We start from the raw sequence: 24184 nt of genomic DNA, 5'->3' as shown, positions 1-24184 counted from the left end.
GAGAGCTTTGTTTCAAAATAGGAAACATTTATCAAATGCATCCCAGTTGGAGCATGAGGCAGAGCAGATGGGGTGAATAAAATGAGATGTTGCTGCATAAGACAGCTCTTGGGTTGCTTCAGTGAGATGGAAAACAAGAGAGCAAGGGAAGCAAACATTTCTCAGTACACAGGCCTAAACAGATGAATACATAATTAAAAAGATTGGAATTACATTTAAATTAACAAATCCAAACTAAAAAAGAACCTCTTGAAACACCCCATTTAAAGAAGAGAGTGAAGTGTTGCTCAGAATCCAAATCCAGTCGAAAATTGCACAAACTTGCTTAAAGTTGTCTTATCATTGCAACGCTTGGCATCTAAAAGTTCACATTGTGTTCATGAAGTGTTTGGACTAAGCGGAGAGTCTTAATGCAATCACTGCTAATCCTTTAACCGTGAACATTTTGTATTCTTCATGACCATGACTCCTATAAGCCACGGTTATTGACATTCGGGTCGTGTGTCACTCTGACTCTTGCATTCATGAACAGTCTGCTGTCTATTGTATTGCATATTTTTTTCCATTATAGTGATGTCCATTGTGTTCACCAACTATTGACATATACTGTAATTGTCTTGTGCTGTTCCTCATTATAGGCTTTGGAATTGCCTTTTCAGATACAGTGGTGGACTCAGAAATGTAAAAATCTGCAGAAAATAACGTGTTTTAAAATTGTAGATACAGCACACAGACATAACTCTTATGCAACGGTGATTGACAGCAATAATTGTATTTGATTCAAAGGTACACCATAGGCAAGCTATTGAAAACAGTCAGTATAGAGCAGCACATACATATTTGAGATCTAAAATAACTGTGGCTTTATAGGATTTTCTTTCAGAGTGTTTTGTGCCAGAACACCCTGAATACAACTGGACATATTGTACACAAGCTCCTCTCTATTATTACATGTTTTCATTAATTTGGCACTCAATCTGTTTCTGATTACTTTACACCCGTTTTTGGTTTCTGTACTTGGTGTTTTTTTTTATTCCCAGAGAAGTATACCAAAGAATTGGGCTGCTTGGGGACCCCAGTCACAAGCACCTAATTCCACCGGTGCAGTTTTTAATAGAAGAAAAATATTTATCAAGTTAATGATGCCATGCCCCCAGTCAGAGCTGGTTGATGTGGCCAGGGAAAAGAAAGGGCTCTCTGCTGGAACTGCTACCCCCGCGACCCGACCACGGATAAGCGGGAGAAGATGGATGGATGGATGATGATGCCATGGGTCCTAATTACAAATATCACACACTATCAGAGGTTGTGCAAATCATTTAAGAGGACACAGAAAAGATGCAGCAGAGATTTCCCTGTTTGCTCTCTCTACACAATATGCAAATGAACTGTAGCCCACCTAAAATAATAAAGCTATTTTTCATATATTAATTACATAACTTATGTTTTGATGATGGTTATTTCTTGAAGCGATTTGTCTGTCCTTGTATCATAGATATGCTGGAGTGATGAGGGTTAATGAGCCCCACTGAGCTCTATTTTCCCTTTGTAGAGCTGTGTGTATCAGCCGACCTTGATCACCATGGGCAGGGCTCTCTTGTTTCTGGACATTCAGCCTCCTTTTGGTTGTGACCTTCCTCCGTCCTCCCTGCAGCTGCTCCTGATGCCAGTGAGCAGACTCAGACAGGAAGGACCCCCTGCCGGGAACAACTGCAGCTCTCTGCCAAAGGATCAACTTACATCCATCAGTGCTGCAAAGATAAGATGTGAAATTAAAGACTTCATCTTGATTGTTAGCTTTGGGGAGGACAGTCACAAATACATTTAAACAAAAGCATCTCCGGGCGGTTTTCTTTTCCCTCTAATGCTTGGCCTGATGGTTAAGACATGTTGCGGTGCAGATGCAAGAAGTGTAGGCAATTCTGTGTAAAACACATCCAGACATCCTGTTCTGTTTCTTTGGTCTGAATGGGATTGTGTGGAGGCCAAATGCAGCTTGGATCACACAGCTGCGGAGACAGATATGGCAGAGAAAGTTTAACCACATCTTAGTATTGAGGAAACCCCCAGGCTTCACTTAAGAAGGGAAGAGTTTATTATCAGTGTGATGATGTTTATTGTCCAAACATAACAGTATCACAAATGCACAATCTATTAAATTACATAATTTCAGTAACCTCATTTCCATTATTTTAAGGCAACTAAAGGATGGTTACACTTTAAATACTATCTGGATTCTTACAAGACCATGGTGGCGGTTTCCAGCATAATTGCACAATTGCTATTGTGGTTACTTATAGCAATTTAAGTACTTTAAAGTTTATTTAGTTGTAAATGTTACTGTTATCTTCTCAGCTAAGATCAGTTATTCGCCAAAAGACAAAATACTGTTGTTAAAATAATATGTTCCCTTTAATGGTGGCAATACTTAGATAAAAGTGTACAAATCTCCACCATCCCTATAATGGTGGGTAAAGGTGTCTTACTAAACTAATAATGGTTCAATGTGTAATGAAGGAAACAGAAAACCATCTCCTGGTCTTCTACTGCCCCCCTGTGGCCTGTTAAGGTTTCTGGAGTTTAGAGATAATTAAGTTGGAGTTTAGACATCATTTAGTTGCCATTTAATTTGAACTTCATGCTAATTCCTAAATGAATTTGAAGGGGAAAGGAACAAATTATATTGTTACATAGCACCAGAAAGCATGGCTCCTAATAAGAGCCCATCATGAACCCTGTTGAGTTTTACATTCATTGTCCACTGCTTGCAATTATCTTCCTGTGTAAACTGTGGCCATTTTAAAAATAGAGTATTAATACAAATCCAAACAATAGACAACAACATGCTTAAAATTGGCTAAAGTTATAAGTAATGGCACAAACTAATCCTTTAGAATTAAATCTATGTACTGTTATTTACACAATGGCCCTCCTAAAGGTGCAAGGATAAATATGTATACAAAGGGTGAGATTAGATACACACATACAAGGTAATATGGACGCAGCCTGCAGCATTTCAACATGTCAGTAGATTATATTTGGAGCCTGTAACAAAACTGTTCAAGCAGTGGCTTCAGTACATATCAAAGTACTACAAATGTAAAGCATTATAACAACATCTCCATGTTTACATTCCACTTTAAAAACATTCATGACCTTAGCAATAATATAATTCAAGTCTTATGATGACATTCAAGTCTAAATACAAGCTTTTGATGGTTATGTTGTAAATGATCTGTGTTAATGACTACAGCACATAAACTGCAAACAAACATATGTACAGAAAGGACAATTTATATCATATATACACATTAAAATGAATATGTATACAGCTATACACTCCTGCAGAAAGACATCACATCTAAGAGAGTGTTTGGTGTAAAATTCCATCACTGTATTTGTGATCAAAAACATAACCTAATACTGCGTATACGGGCAGAGAGTGGGTTTTCAGAGACAGGAGAATGGCCCCTTTAATGTCAAGTTGTATTCACTATAATTCAACATAGTCAAGGGGGGCATTACACCAAGGTTTCAGGCAGTGCATCTTCATTTTCTTTTGACAGAATATGCCATATATGCCACCTCTCCGTCTGCCAGTTTGGTGTGCCAGGGCCATTTTCTAGTCCAGGCCCAGAGGCAGCTGCAGTGTCTACAGTCTGGGGGGCAGGGCTTTGCAGCAGAGGGGTCTGGGGGTCAGGCTTATATGTGAAGAGGGAGGGTGTGGAGTAAGAAATATGCGTCTCCCTCAGCTTTCCAGAGTAGTGAGGCGGAGACAAACCATCCGTCCTGACCTTTAAAAATGAACATGCAGGGCGTCCTGTCCTTTCTGCTAAGTTGTCTGAGCTGAGGGCTCCTGATTGGCTGCTCAATCCCTGATGTAATGGTGATTGAGGTTGTCTGTGTCCTCTCTGGTCATGAGGACCGCTGCTGCTGCGAGTCACCGGGAGGTGTGGCCTGATTTCCAGCACGCCCAATGAGGTTTGTGCTGGTCTGACAGGCAGCTTGTTGTTACCTTGGTGACTGCTCAGCCCCTCTGAAGATCCATACGACTCGCTATCCGAAGCGTCTCCGAGGGAGCCTGTGAGAAAGCCTTCATTAACATCCAGCATTCATTACATATCTGAAGACCATCTGCAGCATGCAAGCAGGACTTCATTACCAGTGGCTTGATGGCCAGTCAACTTCTTGCTGAACAATTCATGCCAGGTGTCCCAGAAATGATCAGATGAGGCCTCTAACAGGGACAAAAGTGTCAAGAAGATTATTTACTTTAGTTTAAATAGAACAAAAATAAATAATAAATGATACTCCATTTTTAAAAGACAAGCTTCTGTTCCCATTCCCTACCAGGTCTTATTATCTGTTTTGAATAGCCTAAACATGATACTAAGGTTTTTCCTCACCATATTACAAATATAAATGATTATCTACTACTCCAGTAAAAGCGCAATTTAAGAATACTGCCACCTTAATAAAAGATAAGGTACAATTTCTAAAAGGAAGTAGATAACATTATGAGTAAGGAATATTATTAGAAGCACTACATATCTCATCTGTCTCTCACAAAGGCAAGGTAAAAGCATGATGGGAACTAAATGTTTCAGAAGGCTTCATAAAAGGTCTTACATCATTCCACACACGAGAGGTATTGAACTTTTAAAAAGTATTGTTATCTTTAAAACCATTATTTATTTATTATTGAGATGGATATGGTTCTTGACATGAATCTCAATCTCAGCAAAATATGTCAAAGTATTCCTTTTGATAATACTGAAGTAGTCACCTTTATCAGTAGAAAGCGTAGGAGAGGTGGTGCCAGATCCCTCTTTAGAACAGCTGCAGCGTTTGCACTGCCCGTAGAGTCTGGGGATCCTCTCTGTGGGTGGACTGCTGTCTTCTGGGTATTTACACAGCAGTCGGTCTGACAGGACAGGGGAGTTGTTGTCATAGGGAGACACCTCTCCACTCGACGCTTTGATGGACTCATTGGATAAGCACCTGTCAGTCAGAGAGAAAGACTCTCTAAGAAGACCTGGCTCGCTGAGACAAAGAACAAAATGAAGGGTATAAATACAATGCATACGACTAAAGGGAGCATACTCATTTTAATCATTTGGACGGCACACACACAATTAGGTGGAAACTCACGAGTACTGAGAGGCCTTCCTCCGCAGTAAGTAATCCACTACATCAGGGTCCGTTTCTTGCACACTCATCAGCACCTCGTTCTGCAGGTCAGCAGGAACCTGGGAGAATTAAAACCCAGTTACACTGGAGCTCCACACAAGAGATTCAGCAACAAAGGGCCTTCTTTTATACATTAATTCCACTGTGCCTTAATAATTATTCACACTTCAAGTAAATCCAAACAACGACATAGAGTTTAAACTTCTCCAGAGGCGTTGTATACACTGAACAAATTATATTACACCAACAATGTTATGATGCCTATATGTACATACTTTCCATGGTGCAATAGGCTACACGTAATTAACAGCAGTTTAGAAAAGCAGAACTAATGACACAGAGCTAATGTCTGATGAGCTTTGTTTTGCCCCCTGGCTTCCTTAACAGATCATTTTACTTGAATTCATGCATTTGCATAAAAAGTAGAAAACATTATGCAGAGGAAGATCTTGCCCCTCTTCAAACAAAACGGAGGCTGAAGTGACAGTGAGGTTTCCTTTTTTTGACATGAACCCAAAATAGTATTCATTGATCTTAATTTCACACAGCTCAGGGGAGAACAACTAATTGCATTATATTCTGTATTGCTGTGACACCGCTTTGTTTAATACAGTAGGTTAGTACACTCTATTAAACCTAACAATCACCCCTACGAGGAGACCTAATATACTGTATGGTGTGATTAAGCCCGGTTCTGTATTCAACAATTGAAATGAAAGTAAGGATAACTTACCATAAACAGTGTCTCATATGTATCGATCATCTTTTGGACCACACCGATGATGGCTGTGCTCTCTTCTGCGCGGGCAAAACTCTGGACAGCAAACTCTTTGTCTGAGTTTTTTTGCTTGTGGAGGAGATTGGGTCCAAAGATGGTTGCTAAATTGAGTGATGTCATCTTGTTTCCAGTGATCTAAAGAAAGGACAGATTTGTATTTGTTGGGACACTATGACTTTATGTTTTGATTTAGTGGATGACACGACTACAGCCACAATAATGGAAGAATTCCAGTGCCTTTTCCACATGGTATAATTTAAGTATGTTAATTATACCATATAAATTGAAGTCTTTTACAGCAGATTTGTTAGTAAACAAAGTCCCAGCAGAGGTATTATCTGCATTTAACTATATTTGACCCCTGCAGTTACAATACATGTTTTCTAAACTCTAAGTATTTATATAAAAGTCATAAATGGAGCTAGATTACCTTAAATGTTCTTTTAATCGACCCATGTGGATCAAGCACAGTAATGAAAACTCTCGCACGAGTAATTATGGCATTTTAAGAGTCTTTTTTGTAGATAGGCAGACTCTCCTTGGCACCCTGCACATGTTGGGAATGTGCCCCGAACACAGGCCTGCCACCATCAATAAGGCTGGCCTTCTTTTGTTCAAATAAACCAGCAGACCTCTGCTTCACTGTAACAGTATAGATGCTCTAGGACCGAGGCCAAAAACAAGCTACTGTATATCCCTGGGAAACAATTAATCTCCATTGTGACCATTAGAAAAGCAAGAATAATATGGAAAGATGATCATTACAAGAAAAGGGACTTTGGCTCCAGACTGGCTTCATAGAGTAGGAACAAATAATGTTCTGTTCTGTAGTTGTAAATATTTATGCTGAAATAACTGTTTCCCAATATGTTATGCTTTCCTTACACTTCTTGTTGTTTGCAAATCATGAACCGGGGGAATAAATTAGGAGCGAACAGTATGATGTATGTAGAAACACTGTGTTAGCGAAGCGTGGTTAATGTTGGTTGTACATCATTTAATCCTGATACCCACAATGGATCATCATGCATAATGCGCTGCACTTTGGCACATCGCTTGATTCAAATTAGAGGCTGCAGGTGTAACAAGCATCTGCCTTACTGCCTTCAGATGGCTGCTGGGATTCATCACAATAACATTACACTTGTAAACCGTTTATTTATGTTTTCAGTGATAGCTGCTCATTTTCTCATAAGAGTTTTTTGTACATGCTGGTGTGGAATAAAAACAGTCAACATATGTGAAATACTGCCAATAGAGCTGCTTCAAGCTGTTCATCTCAATACAATGGCAACATCGACACCTTGTCTTGTTCTCACTTGCCTGCATGTAAATCTCATATTGTTAGGCCCAAAATAATCAGGTGTGTGCACTTGTTTTCATGCTGCCTTAAACCAGGGCGCGAACAGTTTCTTTACCTCCTGTCTGTCATTCTCACGGCGGTGTTCAGCATGTGCAGCCACAGTAGACAACAAGCAGAGGAGGCGCTGCAGCGTGTCGCTGTTACAGGGAGGCAGCAGAAAAATCAGCAGCTGGATGGCACTCTCTTGGTCTGAACAATCCAGCACTGCAGTAAAAAAAAGGCCACGAATATGTCATGAATAGTCCATTTTTTAAATAATATTTGACCAACCATTCTAAACCAAGCATGGTGACTAGTTGTTATTTTGTGCTTGAGCATATGTGCTACTCACACATTGTGTTGATGAATGCTGTGTAAAGTTCCCGTGTTAGCAGTGGGTCAGGCATGTCTCTGAGGAACTCTTTCAGCAATGCAGCTACAACATGGACACTCTGCTCCTCGTCCAACCGTACCTCCCAACCCTGGTCAAACTCCTTGCGAAGCTGCATTAAATATCGTGACAATTATTACAACAAACAATTTAGCTCATAGTCAGATCAATGTATTTAAGTGCAGATGTGCTGAAGCTAACCAGCTGACATTGTACCTGTCGTACTCTCTTCTTTGAACTCCCGACGCGGAAAATTCCCACCGTCTGTAGGCCTGTAAGAAAAGAGAAAGATGCTTTTACACTGCCAATTATGTGGTTAATATTCTGCATTCATATGATATGATTCACAGAGTAATGAACACATGTGCTACTGACTCATAAGTTTCAACAGGGATGAGCGTGACATTTCAAAAGCATATATGACACACTATTTGCATCATTCTTTAAAGAATGTGTCTTTTCAGCTTGAACATGTGTACCGTATTTCTCCAGATGCTGGCAGCAGAGATCCACCACCCTGGGCACCTGTCTGTAGATAGGGTTGAGGCTGAGCTTCTTGTCGTGGTGCTTTTTACTGTTGCCGCCTGCCTCCGCAGGCAGAGAGAGCTGAAGGGCCTCCAAGAGCCGAGACTGGTTATCATCTAGATCAGTAATGCAATCCACAGATACTCCGCCCTGTCAAGCAGATGAGAAACTATCATACAGTGACAGTTATGATAAATTGTCAGTCAAAAGATAACCATTGAGTGAATATCCAAAAAGGTCACATATTCCCAGAGAACTGTGCAAGTGTAATCAGACAGACTTCCTGAAGCGTGTTGGGTTTATCGACCTACCCTCCTGCGTGTCCGGGGGGCTGCGTCTGGCGTGCTGAGCAGAGGTGATTCAATAGGGGTCTCAGAAGTAGAGCTGAGGGACGAATTGCTGCTGGAGATATCCCTGTTTCCCCTTTTTAGGCCGGAGTTGAGGTGGAGGAAAGATAGCATCAATTCAGTAGGGTCACTGTGCTCCTCCCGCGTGGCATCGTGCCGTCGCTTGTGTGATCGGTCGTTGGATATGACCTGAGACAACGGTATGCCAAATGCCTGGGGCGAATTCTCTGTGTGAGGGGGAAGGGTAAGACAGTTAGACTTTAAAGTTCATCCTGTTAGCTCCAAGTCAACTGGAGGGTGTTGAATTAAATCATGCTATGTCAGGGAAAATACTATGTTAAACCTTGAAGCTTATACTTTCTGTACTAAGCACTTCGTGCATTCTTTATATTCAACATTGATCTTTGCTAAATGTTGTTTAAAACCAATATGACAACTGAAATGCCTGCAGTATTCTGTACTGGACACACAGTCAATATTCAGAGTGAGAGAGTACATACTTTCTGAAGGGCCTTTGTAAACAAAAGGGGAGAAGAGGAAAGAGGGGGCTGGCCCTGCTGGAGGATGGGCTGTAATGAATGAGCCACCACTTAAGATTGTTTTTGTTATTTCCCTGGACTGCCTGGCTGACACAGAACGTCAGTTTGCTGCCAGATTGTTGCAGCGGGCGAGGCAGTGCGGTGGTGAAAGATCACAGTTCCCTCTGAGACTTTTTTCTACCGTACTGTAGATTCTAATCAGTCAGTGCTTCACGGGTATAAACAGCTGAACATGTCTGCTTCAGCGGGTCCTTACAGCTTCAGCCAAACGGATCAAAGAGTATCTTTCAAGTGTCAGAGGCTGATTAGAAACTAGAAGAGAATAAACTGAAAGGACTCACTGGCTCCCACACAGAGCTAAAAAAAAGAATTGTTTATCTGTGCTGGTTTGGAAAGTCTAACAAAAATGCAACTGAGTTTGTTCGAAACTCATCTAAAGATACTTTGGAAAGGAGAGCACTACAACTCTCCCTACATTAAGGAGTTTGCTCAGTCCATCCCACATTACCTTTGTCTCTGCTCTTTTCCTTAGATAGTGCATCCAACTTCAGCCTTAGTGACCTCTTGTGCTTGTGGCCACCTAAAGAGAGGGAGAGGTTTCACAGGTAAATAAAGAGCACAAGTAAACCAGATGATTACTCAGCACAAAAGAGCTGAATGCAAACTGACTGCTAAATAATTGTCCAGACAACAACATGGTGTTTGAATGCTAAACCCTAACACAGGTGCACAACATATTTTTGAAACATGTATTGCCTTTAACAATGCCATATTGTTCGAAAAGTACACAGTAACACACTGCTGATAGAACAGCAGTACGGTGATTACGAGAACGCTTAAGAGTGCGTGTATGTTTGATTACATTTAGGGATAGTGATGTGGCAGCCAAGGTCGCGATCCCGAAGCAGTCGCCTGAACGCCACGTCCTTTAGGCGAACCCTCTCCAACTCTGAGAGGCTTTGCAGAGGGACTGGCTTCAGGCCAACACTACATCCTGACATCCTGTTCCAGGTGAAGTCACCCTGAGGACACACACACATGCACACACATCACATCATCAGACACAGTACATTTATCAATGCTGTCACCTTTTAAGTGCATGAGCAATCACACCCTCTCTGTTTGTATGAACCGACACATGCCAGCTGAAAGCCATGACATCGTAATTCATCTTTTGTTTCATATGAGAAAGTGACACTGTAATAACTGTTTGTTTTCACATATGACTAGATCGTACAACTTTCTCGATTAGCACATAGTATTTGTGCTATTTCACTTTGACTTTTTAACAGTAGTAACACTATCCAGCAGGATTTATGTTAGCACCAATTGGGCAGGTTGTCTAGAGAAAGCAGCAGGAAAACTGATTATGTAGATTATCCTATTTTACAAGTCGCAAAGATATGCTTATAAATAATGCAAACACACTTTACTCTTCAATGTACAATTACCTCATCTTAATTCTGCCCCTGCTCGACTCAATAAAGTGCATGGCCTGAATATAATCAGGGAGCACACTCCACTGATTTCTGAATAATTGATCATCAATCTAGATAAAAAACATTATATAAAACAAACTTCGTTGCTACAGATGAGCCATTCTGAAGATTTATTTCTGTGGTAATGAAAGGGCAAATACTCTGGTCTGAAATCCTCCACCTTTGAGCATCTCCAAGCTGGAGATTAGAGAGCTTTGATCAAGGACGGTCAAGCCAATCATATGAGCCATGCTCCAAAGAGGCTTAGTGACTCATTACCAGGATAAGGCTTACACTAAAGTGGCTAACTCTTATTAAATCAGAATAAGGGACTGTGCTAAAGTAGCATGATATTACACACACAGTTTGACGAAGTGCAGTATAAGTGAGCAAAACAATTTGAAATGACCATCTTCTTTGGCCATTGGTTTACTATACAAAGTCAGTGGTCACAAAAAAGCAAAAATAAGCATTATCTGCAGCCATTAATATGATTACGCAACAGTAACATGTGTTTACGGTTTGTCCCCATTTGATGAATTTCCGGAACAAGTGCAATTGCAAAAAAATACAGTCATGGTTACACATATTTTTCAGACATTCCTCTAGTGTGACTATATGGGAGTGGAAATGTCCTTATCTGATGATGGGTGAGCCGTGTTACCACAGTTTTTCTCTGACAGTGAAGTCATTTCAAATGTAACTACGTCTTTTAAGTATTGCCAACTATTGTGGACATCATTTTAATGCAACAACCCTTAGCTATTTCATAATCACAGTTTTGAGAATTTGTCATGTCAAGACATGATATTTAGTGCACAATGACTTTGGTACAACTGGATCAACAAATCAACACAGCTATATCCTTATATGCTTTACCTTCAATAAGTTATTTATACTTGTCGCAGTGGTAAAAAGACACACTAAAAACAGCTGATATCAGTTGGTACAAGAGCAGTCAAATGCTAGAAGTTACAATTTATTTTTGCACTGAGATCTTGATTACTACGGTCATTGATGAAGCAAGTACTTTTGAAACCTAAAAGAAAATATCAGATTTGTCCCAGCTGCCTTTCTACAACATAACATGCCATCTGAACAGAAAGAATCTTAAAATGGCCAGTTTCTGAATTCCTAATGTTCCTTTGCTCTTTGTACTCATTATTTCCATACAGTTACAAAAATCCATCAATGAAGTAACCATACATACTGAAATGTTTTGTGGATGTTTATCCTTGGCCTCCCCTAATTTTAATGTAAGGCCTTGTTGAAAACCAACTCTTTTGTTAGAGCTCCCTGGAATACAATGAGAGGAAATGTGCAAAGTAATTCATACAATAAAGCTAGATTGACAAATCAGATTACACTAATCAACCACACTTGAACTAAATCCAGTGATATGACAATATTCCTCAGTGCTCAGAAAAGCCATTAAATGGATACATAGTTGGAGAAGATTTCCACAAAAGCCCCTACACAACAGTAAGCTATGAATTCAAAGTTTGGAAATGTTTAATATGCTTTCGATTGCATACATTTTAATAGTCGTGCCTTTACAATGTTGGCAAAACCATATAACATTGGGGTGAAAGCTTGTAATGACGAATTAAACACCAAAACTCCAACAATAACATCCTCTAATCTAATAATTTGTGATCTAATGTACAATCAAGACAGTATACAAATGTCTACTATATTTTATTTGCTATCAGGGTCATAGTATAAAATGTTTTTGTAGGACTGGACTAATAACAACAACAACTACCAAAGTAGACTTATTAAGAATGGCACATTACTACATGAGGAGGAGTGGGTAAAGTGAGTGGAGAGGGGTGTTCGAGAAACACAGAATATTCATGAGCTGACTAGGAGGGAGTTTAAAGAGAAATAGACGGATTAGAAAGATATTAATTAATGTGTCCACACCTCTTTCCAAACACTATGTTGAGAAGACATTATGTTTACGTCTACTCGTAACTATTTGCTCCACTTTTGTAAACTATTTGTGAAACCTAAGAGAGACACCAAATTATACATCTTAAAAACTGCCAAATTACTGAAACACCCCGAAAACAGCAACTACTCACAAGTTTGGTGTTGCTTCGCTGGAGAATGGGATTCTCCATTACAGAGACTCAGGTCGCCACGCAGGATAAATCATCCCTAGACTTGCAGACCACCACTAAAACCAGACGCCACATCAGCACTCATAGCCTGGAGCTCAGAAAGCGTGTAGTTAAAAGAGTAATGAGTTCAGCCACTGATTTACTTCACTGTGACAGACGCAGTCTGAAATGAATAGCATTACCGCTGATTGATGGATTGGGTCAACGGGACGGGTCAGTATTCTTAATCAGGTCAATAACAAAAAAGCCCGTCTGAGGACGTTAAGTTAACTGTAGAGGATATGTTTTACCTGTAGTTTAGGTAGGCAAGACATCCCGTTTACCTAGGGCTCAGTAATTCCACAACTAATGTACTGCATCGAAAGGAAGTAGTAGCACATGGTGGTGATTTTTGGTAGCAACATTATAGCGTCTGACAGTTTACACGTTCACTCAACAAAAGTTGAATGGAAACTAATTATCCCGGTTTTATTATAAAAACTACAATACCCATGAGCCTTAGCCACCGTTGCCCTGGGGAACAAGCCAAATGTATGCGCAAATTACATAACTGACTTTACCTACAATTGTATTGCAATTTGCAACATAGTTATGTAAGACATTTACAAGAGACAAATAAAACAAATATTGAACACATTAAAATGTTGAATATTTTAACAAAAAAAACATAGGCTACTCAGTTTAACTTTAGCTAGCGTTAGCAAACACACACCATTCTTGCATGCTTCTTCTGATACGTATGCATCTTTGGGGTCTGATTTGTTGTTAAGTAGGCTACTGTCTGTACTTAAGGACAATTTGAGGTACTTGTACTTGAGTATTTTCATGTAAATGCTACTTTGCAGCCTACTTCTACTCAACTAAACTTTGCAGATATAGTTCTGATAAACAATATGATCAGCACTTAAATACGACTTTAGTCTTGTGAATTAAATTCACATGCTACACAGCAGTAACATAATTTATAAAAATGTGTTCCACCTTTAAACACATCAATAATTATAATCAAAACATATCATCTTGTGAAATGGGCCAATCTGCATAATTAGTACTTTTACTGTTGGTAGGCTACTTTAAGCAGTGGCGAACCGTCAGGGCCTTCAAGGTATTCAGAGAATACCCTGGAACACTCAGATAAAACAAAACAAAAATCGATTTAATTATATAAATAAAATGTATATAAAATGAATAAATGAGAATCGTATCTGTGTTGATGATCTGTAATATTACAGTGTTACGTTGATTTGTTTGTCCTTCTCGGACCATGCACTATGTCACGATTCTCATGTTATGTCACGTTTGTTGTAGTTTTGTATGTTTGGGTGTTTGTTGTCATGTTTTCCTCCTGGGTTATTGTCTGGTCCTTTTCCCTGTGTTTTTCCTCCCGTCGTTAGTTTCCTTGAGAGTTCCCTCTCAAGTCTCCTCTCGAGTCATCTCTCAAGTCTCCTCTCGAGTCCCCTTTCAAGACAATTCTCAAGTCACCTCTCAAGTCACCTCCCGATTTCCCTCTCGAGTCACCTCCCGAGTCCCCTCTCGAGTCCCCTCTCGAGTCCCCTCTTGAGTCTCTTCTCAAGTTCCCATTCAAGACACTTCTCAAGTCACCTCTCGAGTTCCCATTCAAGACACTTCTCAAGTCACCTCTCGAGTTCCCTCTCAAGTCACCTCTCGAGTCACCTCTCGAGTCCCCTCTCAAGTTCCCATTCAAGACACTTCTCAAGTCATCTCTCGAGTTCCCATTCAAGACACTTCTCAAGTCACCTCTCGAGTTCCCTCTCAAGTCACCTCTCGAGTCCCCTCTCGAGTTCCCCCTCAAGTCCCCTCTCGAATCATCTCTCGAGTCCCCTCTCGAGTCTCCTCTCGAGTCCCCGTTCAAGTTCCCGCTCAAGATCCCTCTCAAGTCATCTCTCAAGTCGACTCTCAAGTTTCCTCTCGAGTCTCCACTCAAGTCCCTACTTGTGTGCCGTGGGAGGTTCCGCTGGAGGTCCTGCCAACCTTGTGTCTTGTGCCGTTGGAGGTTCCGCTGGGGGTCCTGCCAACTCTATGTCCTGTGCCGTTGGAGGACCCGCCGACTCTGTGTCCTGTCCCGTTGGAGGCCCCGCCTACTACTCTTCTGCCGGGGGTCCTGCCAACCCTATGTCCTGTGCCGTTGGAGGCCCCGCCGACTACTCTTCTGCCGGGGGTCCTGCCAGCCCTATGTCCTGTGCCGTTGGAGGCCCCGCCGACTACTCTTCTGCCGGGGTCCTGCCTGTCCTGTGCCGTTGGAGGTCCCGCCGACTACTCTTCTGCCGGGGGTCCTGCCAACCCTGTGTCCTGTCCCGTTGGGGGTCCCGCCGACGACTCTTCTGCCGTGGGTCCTGCCAGCCCTATGTCCTGTTCCGTTGGAGGACCCGCTGAGAGTCCTGCCAATCCCATGTCTTGTTCTGTTGGAGGTCCCGCCGTTACCTGTCTCGCCGGGGGTCCTGCCAACTCCTGGTCCTCTTCCGTGGGGGATCCTGCCGAAGCCTGTTCCACCGGCTCTGGTTCCTGTCCGGCCTCCGGAGCTGTCCCGTCAGCGCCTTCCTGCCCGGCCTCCGGAGCTGTCCCGTCAGCGCCTTCCTGCCCGGCCTCCGGAGCTGTCTGGTCTTCGCCCTCGAGCCCGGCCCTCTGAGAGCCGCGGTCTTCGCCTTCGAGCCCGGCCCCCTGAGAGCCGCGGTCTTCGCCCTCGAGCCCGGCCCCCTGAGAGCCGTGGTCTTCGCCTTCGAGCCCGGCCCCCTGAGAGCCGTGGTCTTCGCCTTCGAGCCCGGCCCCCTGAGAGCCGCGGTGTTCGCCCTCGAGCCCGGCCCCCTGAGAGCCGCGGTGTTCGCCCTCGAGCCCGGCCCCCTGAGAGCCGCGGTCTTCGCCCTCGAGCCCGGCCCCCTGAGTGCCACGGTCTTCGCCCTCATGCTCGGCCCCCTGACTCTTCCTGCCGCTGCCTTCGCCCTCATGCTCGGCCCCCTGAGTTTGCCCGCTGTGGTCTTCGCCCCTCCATGGACTCTACCTTGCCCCCGGGCCGTCTGCCTGAGACCCCCACCTTGGACTTTGCCTTGCCCCCGGGCCGTCCGCCCGAGATCCCTTCCGGGCCCTCCGCTGTGCTCCTGGGCTGTCAGCCCAAAACCCGTCCTCCAGACCCCCTCCACCCACCCTGGTGGCCCTAGTGTTGTGAGAGCGTACGTTTGGACTGACAGTTTGATCAACCAATCATATATTGATTTGTAGCCAATTGGCGTATTCTTTCAGAGTTTCCCTCGGCGGCGGCGGGGGGTGTGTGTGTCTACAGAAGGTCCAGTTGTGATAGACACGGTTCGCCACTGACTTTAAGTATATTTAGATGCTTTGTTACTTTTACTTTAGCAACATTTTACAGTATTTTTACTTATAATAGAGTATTACTACAATATCTACTTTTACTTAAGTACAATATCTGAGTCCTTCTTCCACCTCTACATCTCAGATAAATAATTTAAAACCTGTTAAATCATTACTTGCATCATTACTAGAAACCATTGGAGGTAAGTGAGAAAATATATTTTGTATTTTGTTTTGTGTGATTTAGGGAACTGACTCACAGCCTGATGTGTTATCACAAACATGTTGACAGCCAATTAATGACAACTAATATTAGCTTAATTAGACAGTTACAATTCAAATAGAATGTTGTTTTTAAATCAGATGCTTAACTATTTATGGATTGCAGTTTGAGACTGTTTTGGTTTTCATTATAGTATTAAGACGTCCTGGAAGCACAATTAACAGAGTTGAAAATACATTGTGATGTGTCACAGCAGGTGACACAACAAAATGAGTGATGGTGCGATTCCATTTAGATGTTTTATTTGCTGTAACTTGACATGAGAAAGGTGTCAGGAAAGCACAGTCTACCACCAAAACAGTCCTGATAAGAGGTCTATAGGCAAAATTAGCTGAAAATAGATGTACAAGGGGACCGATTAAAGATCTTTAATAGTCAGACAACAATGGCAGCAGACTATTTGACCTGTATCTCACAGAGGGAAGCCATACTGGCAGTCATCCCCCAACAATGACGTTCAATTACCTCCCTCTGCTTGATGTTTTAAAAACACCTGTACTTGAACAATATCAGATGACATTTCTTTAGAATTGTTTTTAATTATGTGTGAGGTAAGACTAAAGACAATTTTACAACTTTGTTTGGACATTTCTGTTCTTTTCAACTCTGGATTAGCTTTAAGTGGTGTATGCTTCCTGGAATGAGGTTGTTAATGCAATGCAGGGTGATGATAAACAGGAAGAAGCATGTACAACAAAAACAAACTATTTTAAAAGGGATGCTAGAAATAGTCAATGACTTCAGGGTTAACGGTGTGTTTGCTAATACATGAAAACAGTAAAGCTCCATAATAAAGTCTCTAATGGTTAGATAACTTATACCCTAACATAAGTATAAATGTTAGACATTTGAACACAAGTGAGAGCACATAAGTTCTCATGGTCTTAACACAAGGTAAATTAAAAAAGACAAATACATCAAAATGTTATTAATATAATTATAATACAATGAGTTTAAAACAATATCAGTTGCACATGAGAACACTTTGCACAGCAGCTGGGACAGGTGCAGCTTGGACTCTTAATATCATATTATCACACATCATAACATATATTGCAAGCAGACCAGCAGCTGCATCAGCCTGTAGAAATGATTACATTTCCATCATGTTGACTACAATTAGATGTATTCCCAAGAAGTAGTCAAAACGGCAATCAAATTCTACATGTCCAATGTTTTTGGAAAATCACTTAGTCCTTTGAAATATATCCCTAGTTGCATTGGCATAGGTTTTGTTTAAAAAATGTTAGAGAGCACACTGAAAGACAAAATACGTACACTTTGAGTCCGTATCTGCGTTTTTTAAACTTACTATTGATACTTACTATTACTGTGTCTGAGTCTCCGAATCTGACATTTTTGGAAAATATGCTGGATTTTAATTTATCTTTCCTTTATCATTTAACCCAGTTAATATGGTTTTTTTGGTGAGATTTAAGTGGCTTTGTAGAGTGTCCATTAAGCACATTCTCCTGCAGGCCATCTCTCCTGCATGGTGCGCTGGGGAATGCAGATGACATTCCTTCTAAACACTCCAACAGCACTTTACTTTCAAACTTTTCTTTCTCTGCATCATCAAATCATTTCAAGGAGCCATGGGACATATCCATGTGTTTTTTCAAATGTGTAATATAATAAAGCTAAAATGCCTATAGACAAATACAAGTGTAATAGCATACAAAATGTTAATGTAAATCTAAAGCTGCATTGATCATCAATGTTATGGTATAACCATTCAGAATAAACAAGCCCCAGTATAGTAAAGCGCAGTTAAAAACTGTGAAATTAAAAAATGTTGAAGTGATATACTATATTCAATGTTAAAATTAAAGCTTATGGGACAGGATAGTAATGTACATTTTATAATACTCGCAAGTAAGAATTTAGTTCAATACAAAATGTTTTTGGGTGCTACCTGTTAAGCCTTAATCTTTGTCCCAGTGATTAATGTCCTCATTTGGTCTCATTACTGCAACAGTATGAATGGCTCCCTCTAAAGGCTTTAGACGTTGCTGCAATTAGCTGGGTCCCCAAGAGAAACCTGAGCAAGTTGAGATATATTTATTTGCATATTTGATCTGGCTGTTAAGGCTGGTAAGCTTCAATAAAACATTTTCTAAAGAGTTGTGCATTTTATCAAATTACACAATTATACAATCACACACCCAACAAACACAATGTAAAATAAAACGAAATTGAAACACTGTTCAAATGCTAGGTCTTGAGTGAGGGAGAAAACAAAAATGCAATATTTTCCAAAAGCTCTTTATATCCAGCGTGTCTAATAAGAGCCCAAAATGGAAAAAACATCAGCACAAATAAAGCCACATGTGACTGTAACCGATGCAGGGCACTTATGTGGATCAGAGAAAGGATCCACCAGTCATATTAAACAGTTAATGACTCTCTTATGAGCAGGTAGATGTAAACAGAAGATCACTACAGATCATTGGATAACAGGTAATGTTGCTTGTTGCCTGGAAAAGGCCTACATTAACCTTAAATACAGTATAAAGGTTGTTTGTCTGTTTCAATTATTTTCTTCAAACCAAAAAAGAAGTATGATCTGCTCTCCTAAACCTGTGTGGTGATCTACTGTATTTTCTCTCCCAAAATTCAGCCTGTTGAATTGCCCAAAACAATGTTTTCTGGTGAGCACGTGTTTCTTATTGAATTACCAATTGCATTATTGTGTGTGGCGGAACAGGAAACAAAGGGTAAAGACAAACATGTTGCCCAATTAAAAATATTCCCAAGACTATTCATACCATAATTTGATTATATGGTGAAGGAAATGAACCGGGTCCCCCTGTTAAACAAAGCGCCTATACTGCACAGATTATCATGTGAACTGAGTGGATTTTTCAGTGGCAGCTATTGATTACCCTTTGACTTACAAGAAGCTCTTTGATTAAATTGCTATGAAACCACCACTTATTCCTACATCTAACCTACAGTTGTTTTGCCCTCTCATCAGACCCTGGATGCTATGGCACTGCAGTCTAAAGCCATCAGGTTTAGTTCCATGCCATGCAAACGGACAGTCTCCTGTTGGAAGAAATATGTGCCTGAGGGACCGTAGCCAAGGATCAGGTCATGCTGCTCTACTGTGAGAAATAATGGTTGAGGCCTTCTTCACGTAAACCAGATGTCTCTGCTTTCAATCTCAGCTCAGACTACTGAGTACGCCTCTATTAGAGCACACAGTGATATAAACCTATGGAAAATACAAAGGCACTTGTAACATAGATCAAAAATACCACAGTATTGTGTATTTTTCTACCACAAAAATACACAATACACTCCTTTCTAAACAAGGGGCAGTTTTAATGCCAGGATCCTGCCACAATAAGTAATGGGTTGGTGATCATTTGAATTAAATACAGTCTTATAACAGAACATTTCCTAGGCTAGAAAACAAATCTTTATTAGAATATACTATGACCAAACACATTGCAACAGTTGATTCGTTGTGCACTCGTCTTTAGAACGCCCTGGCACTAGTTATGTCTTCTAAATAAGCTGAAGTTGCCTTTGTGATATACTCTTTGCTAAGCACAATAAATATACCATACTGTACTCTCAGGGCCGTTTCTTTCTATATGCGGACTATGTGGGGGCATAGGGCCCCCGCGGCCACTAGGGGGCCCCCAAGCTGAAAGTATTTTTTTTTTTTTTTATTCATCCGAAAAACAAAAAAAGTTTAATTCATACACACAAAGATGAACAAAATTAGTAGAAGCGGGAGGGCTGAAGCATAGCTTGTAGAAAGTAGCCCTCCCGTGCATCATCCTAATACAGCGGCATTATTGCGTCAAAAACGTATATAGAAATGAAGGAGTACAAAGAAATAAAGAAAACAGGAGAAAAAATTAAATAAAAGTTAGGGCAGGAAAACAATAAATGCATATATATACGAAAACTAGATATAGGGTCATTTTCTGCACATGTCAATAGCAGTTTCAACTATCTTGTTTTGGAAATTAAAATACTATATATAAATATATACATAGGTACACATGCACTTGGCAAATGAATAATAATAATAATAATAATAATAATATATGCGTAATTGCATATAAACATTGTGAACACTTATTTTTAAGTGACTTTTTTACATTCATATGTTCACGCTGTAGTTTGGAACTGCTTTTGAATGTTATTAGGCATTTTGTTATGGAAAATGTTGTGCATAATCAGTACTGTTTTAAGCTGTACTATCTCAACACATTTTAATAGATTGAGTTTTTTTTAAATATGGGAGTTGTGTGTTCATATTTACCAACACCACAGACTATTCGTAATACTTTTTTTTGGGATGTTATTATTTTTTGTAGATTTGTTGAGTACGTGTTTCCCCATATTTCGGAGCAGTAGTAAAGGTAAGGGAGAAATAGACTGTTATAAAGAGTATATTTTCTTCAAGAATGTTCTTAGTATGATACAAAATACCTATTGTTTTTGACAGTTTAGTCTGTACATAATTTATATAGTGCTTCCAATTGAGTTTTTCATCAACAAGCAGTCCTAAAAATGTACATGCACCAACTTTTTCTATCTCTGTATTGCAAATCCGTATAATGCAGTCATTTCTACTCTCAGACTTTGTATTGAATAACAAGGGATAATTTATTAACTGCAAACCAGTTACATAGTATTTTTAATTCTGCATTCACAATTTTAACAAGATCGCCAAGATTATGATGGGAGCAGATAATTCAAAGTTCAGGTTCAGCCTCAATATATTTGGGGAGAATTAAAATGAGCCGTCTTTATTTGTAGACAGCCAAGCCCCCTCCTCTGAGTGTTCGGTGAAGCATTATATGCTTACAAATCCAATGTAGGATATAAACACGACTAAACTGCAATGATAGCAAAGCTGTGGCTTGGGTTTTTGGGGTAATAAAGTCCAAATCATTGTTGGGCTGACAGCTGAGAAAATGCTGCATCTCTTGCATTTATTGACATAGAGGAGCCTTATTGTTTACCTTTTTAATATCATTTTTTGTAATTTTCAATTGCTTGGTTTTCGTGAAATTAGCCTGTTTTCCTATTAAAGTGTAACAGATTGATGAATCTCCACAGATCATCTTAAAGGCTTCGGAATCCCCCCCATTGTAGTTAAAAAACTGTCAAAACTAGGGCCCCCAAACAGCATCTTGCATAGGGCCCCCAAATAGCTAGAAACGGCCCTGTGTACTCTGGATGGCATTCAAGAAACTAACTACAGTAACTTGTTATTTTACAAGAGGCCTGGACAACCTGATTTACAAGAAATCTAGTAGACTGTATCTCATAAAAGGAGAGTCTTGCAGACATGGGGCTGTTATGGGGCGGAGGTGCAGCAGTGTTTTCTGCAAAGGGGGAATAATTGTCAGACTGACTTCACTAATGTTGTTGCACGGTATCTTGGATACTATTGTCCCTCAATTAACTTCTGGCTAGATATTTGCACACCCAGAAAATGTGACTTTCATTACAGACTTGGAGTTTCACTACAGAAAGTCTCTCTTTCTGTCAGTTTAAGCTGACAGCGTGGTCATGTGATATTTAAGGAAAGATCTCACACGCCAGACCTTAGCTCAACTGGATAGAGTTGTTGTCAATGGCATGTTGGTGCTTTAGAAATATTGTAGTAGAGCTGTACTATCTACAAATACCCCCTCAAGTTATTTGTGTCTTTGTCAATGTTTCTGAGGTTTTTATCCGCATTAGAGTTAACATTTTCCATTTTAACGCTTGGCAACAACTTGGCTGTAGTGTAGCTCTCTCGGCATAAAGTGTAGGTATCAAACAAGCACTCCCCAAAGTAATAAATCATATGAAATGCTCTCTGTGACACTGAGCTGTCTACAATATGAATCAGCTTCTTTCAGATTTACTGTGATTACATTTTTAAGGGCTCTGGCTGTAGGATCTGGGTGTCTTGTTGATGTAATACAGACCAGATACCTGGTATTCATTACAAGCCTATTATAATGTCAAGTTGAATACATTTCCATTATACTAAACAAACAGTGTTACCATGAGGACTGACTACAGCACAGCTGTCTTACATTATGAACATGTGACACTGCAAGTACCATACATGTAAAACATGTGTATCTTTATTAACAAAATAAGTGACACAAATGGCTATGGTAATATATTTAAAATATATGTTAATGCATTTTCCGTCCTCAATGTGATCGAATACTGCACTATGGACATTACTATTCTTTTATGTGTCCAAACCCTTATATACAGCAACAGGTAATGTATTTCCTTTGATAATAGAAAGGCTGCTATACTAAAAACTGTGTAAACCACATTGACTCTGCTTTGTGGATGTCATACATTCATCTCTGAGGCTACAAATAAATAAATACATGAATACATCTAGAAGGTTTTTGCTTTTCTTTTTATATGTGATAACCAAAAAAGCAAGTAAAAAATAGCCTAATTGTGCAGAATTGTATCATATTGCTGTTTGCCACATGTGTACTTTTGTCCAGCCAGAAGCTGTATTGTACAGGACAAAATAAATTCCCACAGCTTCTTACACACTTTTTTTCCCCAATACTCTACCTTAAGAAGTTCAAATTGGAGTTAAGCCTAACTGGCCGCTTGCCAAATGTGACAGACTTTTCCAAAAGCACCTCTTGTAACATTAACAAGTTGGCACAAGCAAAGGCTTCTGCTGACATTTGAAATAAATTAGTTGAGTCACTTTTGTTGTTCAGTGATGCAGCTACAAAGCACGTATGAAGTTTATTTGTTTGTCATGAACTAGTCATGGACTTGGTTATGTTGCAATTGTGGGAAGGAAATTACCCACAATGAAGCTTTTCATTTATTTTAATAAAATAATGATAATTTCATTAAAAAAATGAACAGTCAAAATGTTTGAAAATGTGTTTAAGATTAAAGGGAAGGGCAGACAATCCTGCTTGGCTACATCATCCTTTAGGGAATTCTAGCCACTTCCGGAATCTGGATACAGCATTTCTACAAAGCTCAAGAAGGAACTGCTCTACAATGTAACGAATGCAATACGAAAATAAGTTCAAAAGTGGGGACAAATCTACATCGAATTTGAGCAAAGTTTGGAGATTCTTTCTCTACTGTATGTATCTTTAAAACTGTATTGCATTCATTACAGCCCTAAGCATCGTCACGATATTTCAACACAAATAAAGTCTATCATCCCTGCCTGCGACCCGATGTTAAAGCATAAACAAGAGTATCACTTTTTTTGGTAACACTGGCTTTCTGGATGGTGCCTGTGACATTTACGGTGATCAACAACAGTCCACTCCGGTCACTGACCTTATGCGATGTCTCCTCAGCTTCGGTCCCATAATGTCTCATCAATGCCGGGTCCAAGCTCCTGGTCTGTCTCAGTCTCCGCTTCGAAATAGTTTTGGGGCTTAGCGAGCATGAGAAAACACTGCTTAACAATCCTTGGGCGGACATTGCTCCTTAAGCTTCTCGGTTTGTGATTAAAGAAGAAAATTATACATCTGCTACAAGTCCAAAGTGATCGCAGGAGCAGCACCTTCTGTCAGCTGCGGCAGGTCCCCAGCGCGTCACCATGCTGAATTATGAAATCCGCGCGCCTGGAGTCCCTGCTCGCCCCCCTCCCCTCCCCTCTCCCTCTCCCCCCTCCGCCTCCCACACACTCTGACTCAGAGCTTCCTACTCTTCCTACTCCTGGTTTTTAATAAACAATAATTGAAAGTTAATTTCCCCAAACATCCACAAAAACAATTAAGCATATAACAGAGACCTTATATCAAAATGTCCTTATTTGTGCGTGGGTGTGTTTATTTAAGCAAGACCAGCTGTTCAATTAGAAATATGCATCACACATGTCAGTGTA

At 40.5% G+C, this 24184-nt stretch overlaps 1 protein-coding gene across 7 annotated transcripts; it reads right to left on the bottom strand.

The window, feature by feature from the left end:
- Window positions 1-740: 740 nt before the first annotated feature.
- LOC117544459 (rho GTPase-activating protein 6-like) lies at window positions 741-23888 on the bottom strand. 7 transcript variants are annotated; one of them, XM_034213489.1, is made up of 14 exons: window positions 23632-23888; window positions 9975-10134; window positions 9621-9692; window positions 8538-8800; window positions 8181-8376; window positions 7918-7973; window positions 7663-7813; window positions 7387-7535; window positions 5924-6103; window positions 5152-5249; window positions 4787-5043; window positions 4163-4237; window positions 4016-4081; window positions 741-1751 (listed from the first exon to the last, which is right to left on the bottom strand). In XM_034213489.1, the coding sequence occupies exons 1-14, from the start codon at window positions 23776-23778 to the stop codon at window positions 1732-1734; spliced, it is 1890 nt and encodes a 629-aa protein (XP_034069380.1). In that variant the 5' UTR covers window positions 23779-23888; the 3' UTR covers window positions 741-1731. The 7 variants fall into 7 exon arrangements, with proteins under 7 accessions (XP_034069380.1, XP_034069382.1, XP_034069381.1 ...); XM_034213490.1 differs by lacking the exon at window positions 741-1751 and adding an exon at window positions 1856-2009; XM_034213491.1 differs by lacking the exon at window positions 4163-4237.
- Between the last annotated feature and the right edge of the window lie 296 nt (window positions 23889-24184).

The sequence above is a fragment of the Gymnodraco acuticeps genome, unplaced genomic scaffold (assembly GCF_902827175.1).
Source record: "Gymnodraco acuticeps unplaced genomic scaffold, fGymAcu1.1, whole genome shotgun sequence".
Taxonomy (NCBI): domain Eukaryota; kingdom Metazoa; phylum Chordata; class Actinopteri; order Perciformes; family Bathydraconidae; genus Gymnodraco; species Gymnodraco acuticeps.
This window is presented reverse-complemented; position numbering and strand designations above follow the sequence as displayed.

What these genes read in the sequence shown, in the direction of transcription:
- LOC117544459 (XM_034213485.1), bottom strand. Translation starts at nt 23,778, where the DNA reads ATGTCCGCCCAAGGATTGTTAAGCAGTGTTTTCTCATGCTCGCTAAGC. An exon ending in CCCCCCGGACACGCAGGAGG is followed by an intron (nt 8,377 to 8,537) that starts GTAGGTCGATAA and finishes TCTGCTTGACAG; the next exon opens with GGCGGAGTATCTGTGGATTG. An exon ending in AGGAAGGCCTCTCAGTACTC is followed by an intron (nt 5,044 to 5,151) that starts GTGAGTTTCCAC and finishes TCTTTGTCTCAG; the next exon opens with CGAGCCAGGTCTTCTTAGAG.